Genomic DNA, 16,534 nt, shown 5'->3' with positions numbered 1-16,534 from the left:
AGCATAGCCACATAGTTACATGTTCGTAGCTGTGTACCAAGACACACGTCTACATACTGACAAATAAAACAACAAGAAACACTAAATCTGTGACCACTCGTTCAGAAAGGTCCTGCTGCAGGCGCCTCTCCATCAGGATCAGATTCTGGATCAGATTCAAAAGGTTGAAGTAACGCGGGTCTGTGAGCAGCCGTGTATATTCAGCCAACATGTAAACATTAGATCAACGTGCTGGAGAGCCGAGGCCACATCCACTTCCTGAGGGGGCGTGGTCAGAGAGAAAACAGAGTGTTCTGAGGAGGACTGAAGAAGAGGGCTTTTCAGGCATGCCGAAATCTGATTTCAAAGTGTTTTTTTGAGCATAAACTTTAAAGACATGTTTTGGGGACCTCTTAGACCAATATATGTTGATGAAAAAAGCGTGATATGTCACCTTTAAGGTTTGTTGTTTCACTCAGAGGCTTATCAGGACTAACAAACTTCCCTGTTTATCTTAAGTTTTAAATAAATTCAAGACCTGTGTGATATAGTGAAAGCTTCCATCAAAAAGTTAGGAAAGTTCATGTCGTAACTCAGGCCAGCATGCAGCCAGTCACATTACAGAAGTCATGTGGCAAACGCGACACAGATAGAAACACAGGTGACTGGACAAGTTGCTGTGTTGATAGTACATTCATTGAACACATTTAATCTATGTTATGAAATTAAGTTAAATTATTCTAATTATAAGTGTCTTGTGATTACAGCATGTGCTCTGCAACCAACACTAATTGGTCTAATGGTTTACCTTCTGCTTATTTGGTTATTTAGCTTATTTAAGACTAAAACAAGAGACTTGACCAACACTGCAGATGAACTTCTGAACTTCCTCAATACACAAATAACACACACACACACACAATCACACAAACACACACCCAAACTAGTCTGCTCCATGCCACACTGTAATAAAGAATGCATTGTTTGGGGTTGTCATGAGGTCGGAGGTGGACATCTGCAGAGAGACAGTTTCCATTACATCAAATGTCGCCGCGCTTCACCCCATCCTGCCCCACGGAGATAGAGAGAAGGAGGTCATCCAGTGTGACGCTCGGCATTGTGGACATTTCTTAGAGCGAGTGCATGCAGGGGTAAGTGTGACAGCTGGACACAGAGGGACAGTGAGATGAGATAGAGCCAAGCAGGTAGACTGAAACGACCTTACAGAGAAACTGTGGACTGATTCTGTGATTTAAAAGTTTTCCTTTTCAGTCCTAAGGTGCCAAACAACTGATCCTCTAAATAGAATCTCTTTTTCCTCAAATCCTCTGAGAACAAGTTGCTTTTGTTGATGCTTGATGTGACAAAGTGATACCACATTCATTTGACAACATAATGCCAAAACAAAAATCTGGTTTGTTGTGTTTTACATGCTGACTATATGCCACGGCATGCACAACTGCGTATTAGTTCAGCAGCATAGGTCTGTGCCAGGACTTGTGTGCCAGTCCTCCCGAAGTTATGTCATCAGTATGTCACTTTTTCTTTCATTATCATAAATTGTTTCTTAACAGTGAGTGCTGCTCCAAAGTCTAGGCCACTATTAGACTAGACACCAGACACCAGTGCTGTCCATGCTTCATCCTCATGATGCATACGAAAACTAATACTAGTAGTCTTACTTTCACCACTAACTTGAGAGCAACATAGTGATCTAAACACAGGCATCTATATGTTTCTCATGTGTATCTCACAGTTATGATGAAAGTGTGGTTGTTTGGTAGCTCTGATGACCCTTTAATAAAAGGTACATAAGTCTTGATGGCAGTAATTGTCTCAAAGTAGAACCACATGCATTAATTATCTGCATCATTCAAGTGGAACATGTGACAGTCTGATGGAGGCCTTTCTCTTTAGAGCAGCACCTCCTGAAGGTAAGAAATCATACAGATGGAGGGCGAGTTGCATATTGATGGGACACCACTGAAGGGATGAGCACACCAGTCTTGTGATAGGGGCATGGTGCTGGTCCTCTAGTGATATACTACATGCCTCAGCCCATGCCGCTGAACCGAGGGCATCTGCAGGGGCATTTGACATTTGGGGATGGGCATTTCAAGCCAAAATACTATTCGGTAATCACTTGCATCTATTCAGCGATTACTTGTATTATTTGAATGGGAAGAGGTGCTGCTAGTAGCAGGGAACTGGCAACGTCTCTCTGCCTTTATATCGGTGTTTCTGTGACGCAGCAGCGTAGCGTGTATGTTTACATTTTACAGCCATGCTCAGTCTCTGGATTTATCTCAGTTTCTGAATATCACACCGCCACACAAGGATTTCCAGTGACTGTCGCTAATGTTTTCGTCTTCTTTTGCTATTTAATGAAGTTAGAATTCTTCTTCTTCTGTTATTTCATGTGGTTAGCAAACAGATTTAAGACCCTCTAGGGCCACCGTCTGTCAGGAATACCGTATTACAACCAGGTACCTGTGAAAACCGTGAACATAGCACTTTCGAAATGAGATAATATTCCCATCCCTAATGCCATTCGTCAGTTTTCAATCTAATGTTTGTGCATGTATAACACATCAGCAGCAGCTGCAAGAACCTGAGAACCTCACAGAGCTTCTTCAACATGACATGTTGCATTCAAAGTAAAAGAAAGATTATAATTTCATTAAAAGTTAATAATGCTATATTGCAGTAAAAGGCAAAGGGAGATCAATTTAGGTGAGAGGATTTGACCCGACTAAGCCACAACCAATTTATTCAAATATGTTGCATCTTAGAAACAAGTTGCTCAAGTATTTACATCCGCTTATGTCCTGATTATGCTGGACACAGGGCATTGAGTGTGAGACTGTGTGTGTGTGTGTGTGTCTGTGTGTGTGTGTGTGTGTACATGCTGGGTGTTGGCGGTGTTTGCTCAGCTGCAAGTGTCGTCCTCAGAGCAAACAACCTCTCAGAGCTTCTTGCATCGGCTCATCTCCTCCTCCAATACGAATGTTAATGAAGAACGAGGGAGGCACAGTGATGGGGGATTGTAAAACGAATGTGAGAAGCAGGAGAAAGTGTCTGTCATTGTGTAAGGAGTGATTCCTGCACGGCACCGCTGACATGACAAACTGAGGCATCCATGCATGGTGCTTGGGGGGGAGTTTTTGGATGGTGTCTGTTGGAGCAGTGAGGTCCTGCAGGTCAATGATGTCGCCCCTGTTTGTATTTGAAGGATCATGACATTTGATGCAGACTGCTCAGAATGAAAGACAACCTTCAGAGAAATGTAGCAGGAAAATATTATCTCATGCTCGCTCCACAGGCCCACAGAGTGCGTACCATCTATTGACATCCGCCCACTGAATGGCCGCAACAAAATTCCCCATTGTTCAGAAGTGCTGAAGTCAGATGCTGAACAGTGTGATGTTTATTATGTGTTTTTGTTGTGTATCCGATGAGGCTGCATTTTGAAATAGATATGAAGTTGCAGATTTATATGCAGGAAAAAGGAGCAAACTAAAAAAATGCAACCTTTGTTTTGATTTCTTGTACCCCTGAAATGATCTGTATGCACCCTCAGAGGTGTTCTGATAACTATTCTATCTTTTCTGACAAACATATTGATACTCAGGCTTTAAACTAACCAATACCAGTACAAAAACTTTGACCAATATCATACTCTCCCCCAGAACTGCACTGTTTTTGGTTGTATCATCACATTATTTGATTGGCAGGGGTCAATGAGCTCCATTCCAATATCCAAAGTGGTTTTAGTATTAATAAAACCAGTTTTATTATTTTTGGAACACTTGTCCAACACAACTTCTCAGTGCTAAAGCAGTGAAATATTCTTGATCTAGGAAAGTCATTCAAAATGGACCAGGTGATGCAAAATTATTCAAAATGCATGAACGTAACAGGAGGTTAAGGAATATTTAACTATGTTTAACAGGGGCATTGATGCCACTACAAATATTGGTGTTTGTGAGTGAGCTCACAGGCATCGCTCTATTTCTCAGCTTTATGGTACCGTTGCTGTTTTCTACATCAAATTGCTTTTTAGTAACTTTCTTTTTCTTATTATTATAGTTGTGTGCAGGCCGGGGCACCATTAGCCTAGCGGTTGAAGCGCGCGCCCCATGTACATGAGGCTATAGTCCTTGTCGCAGCGGTCGCAGGCTCGACCACCGGCCTCTACCATTTAACCAGTTAACACTGAACTGGGTCGATCAGCATTTTCCATTGATGCCCCTAAATCATGGAATATCCTCCAACAGACTTTAAAGCTCTTTTGCAGAATTTAAGACTTTGACGTCAACCACTGTGTCTCAAATTGTATCTGTTTTAATTAATATATTATTTTGTGAATGATTGTGTGTGTTTGTTTGCTGTTTCTAATTGTGCCTGTGATCTCGGCAACATTGGAAATGAGGGAAATCTCAATGTCTTTTCGAGAATCAATAAAGGTTTTGAATTGAATTGAATTTGCTGCATGTCTTCCCCGCTCTTTCTGCTCTCCATATTTCCTGTCTCTCTTCAGCTGTCCTATCCATTGAAGGCTAACATGCCCAAAATATACCTTTAAAAACAAAGTTGTGTTGTGTGGCGCGTCCACACGAGCTGCATGTTCCTACAACAAAGTTCAATCCCTGTTCAGTCCCTGCTGTGGTGGGAAATAAAACTGCAACCTTCAGTTGATGCCTGTGAGGTCTCTGCTGAAGTATTAAGCAGACACACCAGTGTACTGGACAAAGGGACAAAGGGACAAAGGGACAAAGAGACAGTCGTTCAAGGGATTCTTAGTGAATAAACAAACACAAACAACACCAACTAAGTTAACCATTACTATTGCATCCTGCAAACATCAGCTAGCTTCTTATCAACAACTAACTGCAGAACAAACAAGAGTAGTAAGAGCTCCACAATACATCAGTTTACAGCAGATAAGATTAACGTGAGCTAGGGAGGACTACAGGCGTTAGGGTTAGGGGACTTTACCCCTGAGCTATGTGCGTTTCGACTGGAGGAACCAGGGTCTAAATTTAGTTCAGGGGTAGATAATCTCCCCCCTGAAAAGCCCCTGCTTGGTGGGTAGTACTTTTCAAAGGTCCTGGGACTTTCGGTTGAACGTAACCGTGTTTGTGGAGTTTACACAGCTGTTGAAACACAGAGGGAGTTCCTGGGAATACATACTAGTTTAGTTCTTTATTAAGATTTCAAAATATAATTTTTTTTCTCAATACATCACTGGCCTGATTTGCACAATCTACCCGGGACTTCAGCCCGTGGTTGAAACGCAGACAACAATGGGGGAACAGGAACCTTTTAGTTCCGGGGAAAGTAGTTCTGGGGGCTAAAAGACCCCTGAACTCTTGGTTGAAATGCACCTTATGGTATTATTGTCTCAGTAAACATTTTTGGTCATCAGATCGAACTTCAGGTGAAGCATTAAGTGTCTGAATAGAAAGATTTACTTTATTGTAGATAAAGCAGTATATTTGAGGTTTTTCTTGGAGGTGGCCTCAGTGCATGTAAGCTGAGCTTGTCACCAGTGGGAGTATTATTTGTTAGAGAACATCACTCTGGGGAGGTACGCTTCTCTTGGATCATCAGAATCTATAACAGATATATTTATATATTCACAATAGAATCAAAACATGCTCCTGTTACTCTGACAATTCAAATGGAGGGAGTAGTTGTGTGATATAAAGTGGTTCTGTACTGGAAGCATGATTTGATAGGGAATATTAGTGTACTGAGATACACATCCTCTGAAATCTAAAATCAAAGTTTTATATGAGAGGACCAGAACAAGCTCGCCATGTACTTACAGTACACTTACCTCTGTTTAGAGCCTGAAAACATTAATAAATAGCACAAATGACCACTTCTGCCACTAGACTAGGCAGCTAAACTAGACGGAACACCGGTCACGTTGTATGTCAACACTCCCCAGACCTGATGCAGAGAATTTTCCAGAAGATTTCACATGAACTCACTCTGACTTTACCCCCAAAATGATACTAGAGGGCTTGTAGGAAATACTTTGAGTGTATTTGGGGTGAAACTTCAGCTGTTTGTGATCACACATGCAGCACTGCCGGGTAATTTGGGGAACTTCTCAGGATCTTTGTGCATGTCTAAAAAGAGCTGAACAAGCTGATCATTCAGCAACACATCAACATGAATGAGATCAAATACTTGTGGGCTCATGGTGAAATGAGGACTCAGTGAATAAAAACATAAAAGAGTTATTTCTGGTGGAAAAATAAGCAACTCTGGAAGTTCATAGTTCAGCTAAATTAAGGCTTCCTGTTCTTTCTGTATTTGTATTACTCTGGAAAGGAGAATACACGAGGTGGAGCATGGCAATCACTGGTGGACAGGTCAAAGGTCACAACATATGTAATGACATGTAGTTAGTAATGAAGTGTTTATTATGTAAAAGGGGAGTGTGTTGGTGTGTGTGTTTGTGTTTGAGAGTACCCTGGGTGTTAAAAGGTCATAATTTCTGCAGCCACAGACTCAGACTCAAACATTCAAAGCATACCTGAACGTAAACACTCACACAGAGGAACAGTGTCCTTTCAACCTTTCCCTTCAAACTCAGGCTGTTACTGTAGCTCTCCGCAATATGAGAGAGTGAACATGATGTTAGACATCATGTGCTGCACGTCAGAACAGCCAGACATAAAAAAACAGCATGTTAGGAGGCAGACTCTTTGTCAGAACAGCCATTAACAGACTGAAAATGTTAGTACTTTCAGGACACGCAGGCCCTGAAACGACCAGGGTCTGCCTTTCACACATGTACCTCACAGTGGGAGACTATCTGTAGGAGACAGGCTCAAACAATGGGGTTATTATCATCACAGAATGCACTAGGACATTTCTGTAATAAAAAATGCAACCCTCTAAAATATGAACAAATAACTGAGGGGAGCAGTGAAGACTAAGCTGTGAAACTCTCTCACTGCTAAATATCTCAGATAAAGTTGGGGTGAAAATGTTGTCCGTTTGCATTCACACATGCAGCTCAATCTGAAAATGTTGAGCAGTTTTCAGGGGTTTTCTGCAAGTCTGAATAAAGCTTTAGATCGGAAAACCGCATAAAGAGAAGGAACTGTATAAAGCAGCCAAACTCTGTGAATGACATCATCATCATGCCAACTCACTCACTTTGAACGCTCAAGCTAATAATCCGCTATCAAGATTATGTAAAACATTTCAGAGCACTTCATATTTGTAGACTGTATTAACTTATTTGTTCATCCTTATTCATTATTCATATTCATTCTATTCGCCTGTGTAAGATGCTTGATTCTGATTGGTCAAAACCCCTTGACGACGGTTATTAACTTTCACTAACATGAGCAACGCCAGAGGCAAACTGATCACATGTCTTGTCCAATCAATCCATGGGAAATAGTTCAGGCACATTTTGCTTCTGCTTGTTGACACCATAGACCATTATATGTTGGATCCTGGATTATCCCTTACATATCTATACCACTTAATCTATTTGGGGTTGTTGGGGGGCGGGACCATATCCAAGTCGTTATTGGGTGAGAGGTGGAGTACATCCTGGACAGGTCACTAGTCTATCACAGAGCTTACATGCAAACCCTTACATCTACGGGCAACTTAGAGACACCAGTTAATCAGACGGACATGTTTTAGGACTTTTTGGAGCAGGGTACCAGGGGACATACCATTCATGCACAGGGAGAACATGCAACTCTGGACTCCTGCCTGGTTGGGGAATTCAAACCAGGGGACTTCCTGTTATGAGGAAACAACGCTAACCACTGCACCACCCTGCAGATCTATTAACTTCTCTAGAAATTCAAACATTACATTCAGCTTGTTGCTCCGCCTGATTATTATTGACAGTCCACCAACTCATAATACTGGCTGATATAATCTCATTAGGCTTCAAAGCTAACTGTCATGGATGAGCCGTTTTAGGCTAGATGTTGTGGGTGATTGTGGCTGAGGAGTTGAATGAGACGGACAGTAGATAAAGCAGCTCACCACTGATCATATGTGGACGTATGTGCCAGAGAGAGACACAAAACACTACTTTTTTGGTTGTCTGTCTCTCTGTGTTAGCCCTTTGATAGGCTGGCGACCTGTCCAGGGTGTACCCTGACTTCCTCCTGAAGCCAGCTGGGATAGGCTCCAGCCCCCTGTGACCCCTAGCCGAATAAGCGGTCATGATAATGGATGGATGGACACTACTTTTTACTAGACAAATCCATACTTTGTCAACTTCAATATTCTTTTTCTGTCATATCTAAAATAACTTCTACTCTTTTATTTCAGGACAAAGAACAACAGCAAATCATTTCAGAACATCACGTAGGCTGAGTTCCTACAATTTTAGTACTGAAATGACAAATAAATACATCAAGAAAACGGTTAACATAGGATGACATGAAATAATGAATATCTGATTTCATAGCAAATAACTTTTAACACGATCTGCAATGTTTTGTGATGGTATAATGTTTTCACATTTAGGACAGGGAGTGTAAATGTGTCAAATAGAAGTCATACAGAGTGCAGATGAATACAAAAGTACACAGTTTTTTATCAGTGCGTGGTAAAAAAGGCTTGCTTTGTACATTTCCTGCCTCAAAGCATAGAAAGCACAGAGAACATGCACAATGATGATGAGTCATAGTCAACTATTCATACAGTTACTGTGGAAACGGTATACCCACACAACAACAACAACATCCAGCAATATTTCAGCGTTTCCCTCTGGAAGAGCTTCAAATCTGAGATTTGATCTAAAATATAATCCCAGGTCAGTTTAATAAATGATTCTGAGGTTTAAAAATATCTGCAATAACACAGCAGCTTTTCAGCCTGTGGTCCTCTGTACAGTAATGGGAAACCAAAGTAAGAGCACTACATCATCACCATGGGCATCGCATCATGGAAAACATAAGACCGTTCTCAACTGAATGTCGAAAGACCCTGAAAGAAACAGACATTCTTCTTTTCAACTTTCCACTGACTGATTTTTTCCCCATTCAAATCTAATGGAGCCGACCGTTACACACATACAGCAATGACACCTTTTACAGTTGGCCCATTGTGCCCAGCTGTGTTCGAATCAAAGTCACTGTGGCTCAATGAGCACATTCCAGACAGGACGCCGCTGCAGCGAGGCCGCTCACTCCTCCAGTATACTGAAGACCTTTAGGTAGAGGCTCTTTTCAAACGGCTCTAAGACATGCCCGCCTGCCAGGGTTCAAAACCCATAAAACACTGAATGGGAGTTTTAATTCCAGTAACATCAGAGACCAAATAAGGTCAGGAGTGGGAGCTGTGGAAAGGCTTACAGGTATAACTGAAAAAGGGGGGATTTTAGGGGGAAGTGGGGGCAGTGAATGAAAGGACTACAGAAAACTAAAATAGGTTTCTAACAGCAGAAAAAGCTGATGTCATTGATCTTAACTGTAACTGTTAAATTATGTGAGTTTTAGTGTACAACTGGGTCCCGCTCGTCCAAAACAGACTCCTACTGGGCTCACCTCACAATCATTTATATTGGCTAAACATGGAATCCTTTCAGAGCAACTCAACCAACAGTAAATGGAAAGTGAAGGTTCCTGGGGACAGGAGTAAGAGCGAATTTAGGGGGACAGGGTAACAATTGGAATGTGGAGATATAGAGAAATAGGAAGCAAAATGTAGAAGCTAACAATAATGTGCTTGAAAATTTGCCATATGAAATATACTGAACATGTCTTATGATGTCTGCTCATACTAGTCCTTCAGAAATACACTTAGATACATCATAGTAAGGTTTATTCTACAACAAGGCTCAGGGAAACTGTAAGAACACAACAGCTCTCTGACTAGAATTAATTTCACCTGGTGCCAATGTTATCACATCTTTTACATCCTATAATATCTTTCACATCTACTGCATTCTTTAATGTCTGCACATGGCAGATTTTCTATGTTATGATTAAGAGTTTAGATAGCTTAACACTGAACAACTGTTACAAAAAAACTGATTTAAATTATGACAGAGGCAGAATACTTTGATGAGGGCAACTCCAGTCTCCTACATGAGTCACAGTGTTGATGTATATACAGTACATGCCCATCCCATCCCTACAACTCTAAGGCTTTGTGAGGCTTCAGACACACTGCTTAACAGGTGGTTAAACAAATGCCTGATAGACACTCCCCCACACCTTTCATTTCTCTTCCTTTATCCTGGTTTCTCATAAGGCACCAGCTAGTTTGCTTCAAGTAGAAACCTACAGGATAAAACAATCTAACCAATGCTTAAGTTCCAAAAACTGCAGTCCCCTATTAAAACAGACATTTTTACAGCAGAATTAAAAATGTTCACAGTCTGGTTCAAAAAAGGTTTTCTGCAATTAAGCCCACTTATTGATTCTTACACATTGTGCAGGGGTCCATTTTGCCTTATCAGGGCTAAAGCCTGGATTATACTTCTGCACTGACTCAATGCCACAGCTACACCGCAGTGGCATCCGCTGACATTAACACTACACACTTGTGTGTTAGAGTGCTGCTCTGCAATACTCCAAATACTAGTATATACTAGTTGAGAATGTGATTTCTATGCCAGTTTCTGTTTCTGCTACATTCTGCTTGTTATGAACAGGACTCCACGGTGACTGAATCTAAGCGTACAATGCTGGAGTTAGAGCTGATAAATGTCGAGCAGTGGTTGATCTTTCTGCAATTATTGCAAAAAAGAAAAGAGAGGAGATGTCGGAGAAGATGAAATGTGTGGCCGCTGAATCAATATAGGCGGTGAAACAAAAAATGTTGTAAATGCCAGAAACTGTGATGCTGTGTTGCAGATGTTTGTCAGTCAGGTGAAAGGGTGAAAGCCCTCCTCAGCTTCACCCCTTTGTCGTCAATTATATACGATGAGCAAATAATCGCCGGGCTCTTGTAGTGTGTCATGAACACTTCACTCACTCTATACAGTCACAAGGTGTATGCTTATGCCAGGCCTGAGAGGTTCCAGGATCTGAAAATATGACTTTCTGGTCACAAGATGGTCCCGCTAACCATGAAGCCTGTGGCAATCCGCAATGTGATGAGATCTGTTAAACAATTATTTCACAGCATGTCAGTTTCTTCAGTGTAAGAGCACTTGAATACAGAGAGCATGCTGCAGAAACACAGGAGCACTTCTTTCCAACTTTCTACAAATGTTTGATTTAACAAATAGATCTGTCATCCATTGTCAAGAACGCCCCTCACCATCATACCTACACATGCTGACATTAAACTGGCAAGGGCACAAGTGTGTTCCAAGAATTCAAAGCTCAGTGTGAGCAGACCTACACCTCCTGCTCCAACACACACACACACACACACACACACACACACACACACACACACACACACACACACACACACACACACACACACACACACACACACACACACACACACACAGCAAGTGTGCTGCAGATGAAACTGCTCACTCAATACAATAAAAACCAAACCCTTCACTTCTCACCCTGGTGTAGCGTTTGGCCCCTCTAACAAATCCAGATACCTCAATGCACACACACACACATCAGCACACACATGCAGGATAAAGGGAGAAGAGGAAGCTGGTCTGTCACCAAACAAACAAACCATCTCTCTCCTACAGAGCTGTATAAGAGCAGCCGCACAGCAGGGCGCTCCAGAGGTGTGAAAATGGAAATCAATGGGGACTGACCCGCATAATGTGTTTCCTAATGGATGTGTGAGGGAGGCGTGGGTGACTGATGTGAGTTAAGATACGGCATCATGCCTCAAACTGAAGAGCTCTCTGACCTTCACCCATGAACCGCTTTTAAGGTTAAATCACATATTGAAGTCTAGATGACATCATTTAGACTGGTGCATGTAATCCATGCTTGTGGTCCAGGTAGGCTGGGCTCCAGGCTTGATTCAAAGGTGGTTGGTAAACATAAAATACCCAAAAGGCTTTTTGCATCTCACCACACACAGTTATCTCCCATCTCTTAGTAACAGTTTAGATAACGAGAATCAATATGAGATGAATTACACCTCTAAAATTACAAATGGGCAGTTTTTGTGCAAAGTCATTAGTTTAAAGTTTTCTTAGTCAGGATACATGTTTCAGGTATAAACTCTTTCAAAGATATAAGATCCAATATTTGAGATTAGTTTGAGATTAAAACCAGGAAGTTATTTCTAGCAAGTAAACATTTTTGGCAGGATGAACTGTTGAAGTTAAGAAACTTCTAAATGTATCTCAAAATCATTTTTAAAACAAGACTCTGGTTTAGGTACTGTACGATGTAAGCTAGTTCGACATGATGCTCGTTTCAGTTTGCATGCAGGCACTGATACACCCCTAAAACTTTACCCCTGAACCATTCCACCTTAGTTTAATATTTGATGAATGAGAATGTTCATATTTTGTTGCTCACACAGATTAAGATAGTTGTCTTGATGTCTTCTTCATTATAACTCTTCTTTTGATATGCATATTGCATGTTTAGACATGTATCACATGAATAGAGGGTTCTCCATACATCAGTAGTTGGGATTAAATCAATCACAGCACCCAACATGTGAATGGTCAGCATTCTCATCTTAAAATGAAACTAAGACTAGATGGTGAAGCCTTACATTTTAAATGGGACTTCGTTTTCACTCTCACAACTAGGGAAAAGTGACTTTTACTGGACGAGTTAGTGCTTCATCATCAACAAAAAGAAAAGTGTATCTCACTTCTTCAATAAAGCATCTGTTGGCCCAATGCCAGTATGTTTAAGCCTTCATATTCTCCCTTCTGTTCACTGTTTCTTTGAAGTCGTGGTGTAAGGACAGAGCTGCAGCAGCGTCAAATCTTACCTTCCATAACCTGCAGGGCAGAAGCCATCCAGCTCAGCAGGATGAGATGCAGGGCACGAGACCACCTGAGGAGACGCAGCAATCACATGATATGGCGTTTAGTGAAGTGTCTTTAACATATAACATTTATAAGGGATGTTAGAGGTCTTAGCTTTAGTGGAAGTATTTTCGACTTAAAGGGGTTTTGATGGAACCCTCTTTACGCAAAGATAAGATGCGCAAAAAGAAATGTGTCTGCATCACAGGTCGATCATCTCTGAGGTGTAAGCGACCTGGAGGTATGCTGAAGTCAATTTACAGCCTCTCTGTTATTTCATTTGGTAAAAATGTGATATTTAATAACTTACCCTTGAAACATTTTAGTGCGTAAAGGAATAAAAATCCAGGTTTGAAAGTGAACCCAAAGCGCGTGTGTAGGTGATGGAATTCCGGCAAACTCCGCGGTCCCTCTGCCTCCGTGTGCAGACCTGAAGTCACACTGCTCTCTCTCTCTCTCTCTCTCTCTCTCTCTCTCTCTCTCTCTCTCTCTCTCTCTCAGTACAAAGCCTCTCTCAGTTCAGAGCTGAGTGACTCTCAGACCCACGAAGTTGGGTAATTTGACTCTTTTGAAGGAAAAAAAAAAACCTCTCCCCTCACTCACTCAGTGGACCCCTCGTCTCCTGACCTACTGCTTAGAGTTAGGCCAGTTATTTCACCAATGATGACATGATTCCCAAATATGTTTTTATACACCCATTAAGTCTGGGAATGTCCAAATTATCATTTCCTTTCCAAAGAAGTTGTTATGGTTTGATGATGCATGGTGAAAAGCATTTTTAAATGAACCTGGTATGTGGCATTGGGTTTAATATTGCTGTAAGGACCCTACTTGCATCCTGAACTGCTCCAGGGGCGAGTCCAGACTGTTTTGGGATGGCACAACTGAGGCACTGTGGGGGCATTAACCAGGTTGGTCTCCTTTAGATCCTCTTTAATCGTTAGCATATAAGTATTGCAGATGCTGAATTCTCATGCACTGCATTTCTTTGTATTAGAAAAATAATACAACAACTGGAAACCTTACAAATATTCCATACAAGCATTTTTAAGGTATCAAAAGTAGTACATCAAAATAAATGTGCTTCACAGAAAGGTTTCTGCAGCCTGTCTCAACACAGCCCAACTGGCCAGTTTGACAATCAGCCCTGTTTCTGATTCAGCAGATAGCCTGTCATTCTTCTGACATATAGGGTGGCACCCAGGTTGACAGATTGTGGGGGGCCATCGTGCCTTCATGCCACGCCATGGAAACATCCCTGGATTGCCTATCATTGATGTAAAACATACCTATGAAAGTGAACTGTGGCTGAAACACCTGAGTGAACTGAGCTACACAAAAGTAACCCAGCATCCACCTTCTCAGTTATTAGGAGGGATAATGTGTCAGTTCTTCATATATTGTTCCTTAAAGAGTTTCATAGTCTAGTCATTTTAAATAATATTGGTATGACAAGAGATTATATTGTCTTTTAATAATTGTTTTATTTTACTGTTATTTATTTATTACATTAACTTATGCTGTCCTCCACAGACCCTCTGGTCCCATGTACAGACCTGGAGCATGTATATATGATGGATGTGTTGTAGATGTTAAATGTTGTATGGTTGTTGTATGGTAAGCTATAAATGAATTGCCCTTCTTGGGATCAATAAAGTTGTCTGAATCTGAATCTGAAGATTTGGTAACATTTTCCATCCAGAAAAAGTGAATTGAATCAAGCAAAGTCATTTTTTAAGATACAAAGTTTTAGAAAACGTGAGGATGATGGTGGCTCATTTAAGTAGATTTCACACATTCAAAACTTAAGTGACATTATCAGCAATATGAACATAAAAAAATAAACTAAAAAGCATATTTTACAGTAAATTGGTGTTTTTTTTAATTACTGTTGAATTAAATTCAAATGTTGTTTTATTGTGTAGTGTATCAATAGGCGGCTATTTTATCGCTTTTTGTTAATACTTATATTCTTTAAAATAATTTATTAACAATAAAAACAATTCCTAAATCTGAGATAAGTAGTTTTGATCAAAAATTTAACTATAAAAAAGAAGGATTTTGACACAAACCAGATTTGACCAGTGCAGTTCAGTAAAAGTAAAACTTTTTTTAGGTTGAGGACGTTACAATAACAAAAAATCAAAATGTGATATTTTGTGATTTTTCCAAAAAATCATTTTTAAATGAGGCAGAACTTTAGACTAGTGTTAATGAGTTTCCTGAAAAGTCACATGACTGTCTCCAATTCAAATTCAATAACTTTATCTGAATCTCAAATAAAACTGAGTTCACTCTCAGTGCCTACCTTCAGTCAAAACAATGTTTTATGTAGTAAATGAAAGTTTACTCAGGCTGACACACCTTGGTTCAAAAGAGCAGATCACATTTAAAGGCAGTCACCTGATAGCAATTATAGGATTAAGCATTGAGGCCTCAGGCTATTAGTCTAACATTATTACCAAAAAAGCAATAAAAATAGGAAGAAGAAAAGGAAAAGGAGGTCTGTTTTTCTCTTAACATCTCATTATCTTTAAGATAATTAAAGTTTATCGATTTTATTCAACATTTCCCAGCTTACAGAGACCGTACCACTGCTCCAGCTAAAGTCAGATTTTCTTCCTGGAGTCAGAGCCACAGGGGTCGACTGGGTCAGAGGGTGTCTCAGTAAAATCATCCATGTTGTGATGTTAACACCCCACTATTATCAGATGCTGGAATGATAATGGCTCTGAGAGAAAGAAAAGTTATCCTCCCTTTCCTCCTGATCCCCCCCTCATCCTCTGTCCCTCTTCGTCTTCTCTGACCACATTCCCTTCCTTAAGCCGCTCATGTTTTCACTCTTCAGCTCTTCCCTCAGATCTCACTCTCAGATAGGCGGTTTCTCCTAAAAAAGAAGAAGATGCTGTTTGACCGAGGCTTCAGATGTTCTGGAAAGGTCACCTGAAGCTGTGGGAAGCTGTGGCTGAGATCAACTCCACTGATAACGAGCTGTTTGTTGGGATAGAATACTCAGGAGAAAAGATCAGTTAGCCAACGGAATATGGACAGAATAAAACCTGATTAAGTTCAGGGATTTATTATACAAGGATACCAAAATTAATGTTAAAAAAAGGGTCTACAGCAATACAGGCAGCTCTGCTGTACTGCACTGTACAGCCATGATCAGAGCTATATGCTTAAGTCAGCATTACTATTGTGCTACAAAAACAATGCTGCAAGTTACTTATAAAATGTTAACCATGTTTACTTTTGTAGTTTAGCGTGTGAGCTTGTAAACATTTCACAAATGGCATTAGTGCAAGAGAATATGCATGTGCAAATTTTGTTGGTATCTGATTATTAAAAAAAGTACTGATGTAAATTGAAATGCTAAAAATGTTATGAGCTATTTTTGTGTAGTTTTGTATTTTATTTGTGTTGGGATCTGTCATTGATTTCCTGTTTTATTTTGTAGTTTCACCTTGTGCCTTATGTCGTTTCCTCCCTGTCTACCTTCTGTTTTAGTGAGCTATCCTTACGTCTTCTTTGTGTCGTTCATTAATGATCAATGTCTTGTTTTTTGTATTCCTTGTGTGTATGAGTATTTTCACTTGTGTTTCTCTGTCAGGTCTATTGTGTTTCCTGTTTATT

The 16,534-nt window shown here is 40.5% G+C and overlaps 1 protein-coding gene across 2 annotated transcripts in view; it reads right to left on the bottom strand.

Annotated features, from left to right (window-relative positions):
- col15a1b (collagen, type XV, alpha 1b) overlaps window positions 1–13,333 on the bottom strand; it is a 62,754-nt gene extending 49,421 nt beyond the window's left edge. Inside the window, exons 1-2 of one of the 2 annotated variants that reach the window (XM_034703547.1) lie at window positions 13,212–13,333; window positions 12,865–12,929 (exon numbers count right to left, since the gene is read on the bottom strand). In XM_034703547.1, coding sequence (XP_034559438.1) covers window positions 12,865–12,929; window positions 13,212–13,222 — 76 coding nt within the window. In that variant the 5' untranslated portion in view covers window positions 13,223–13,333. The remainder of the gene's footprint in view (window positions 1–12,864; window positions 12,930–13,211) is intronic. The other variant, XM_034703546.1, reaches the window with a different exon arrangement.
- Window positions 13,334–16,534: the final 3,201 nt, after the last annotated feature.

This window comes from Notolabrus celidotus, chromosome 15 (genome assembly GCF_009762535.1).
Source record: "Notolabrus celidotus isolate fNotCel1 chromosome 15, fNotCel1.pri, whole genome shotgun sequence".
Lineage (NCBI taxonomy): Eukaryota > Metazoa > Chordata > Actinopteri > Labriformes > Labridae > Notolabrus > Notolabrus celidotus.
Note: the sequence above shows the minus strand (reverse complement) of the source record. Positions and strands in the feature narration are given on the sequence as shown.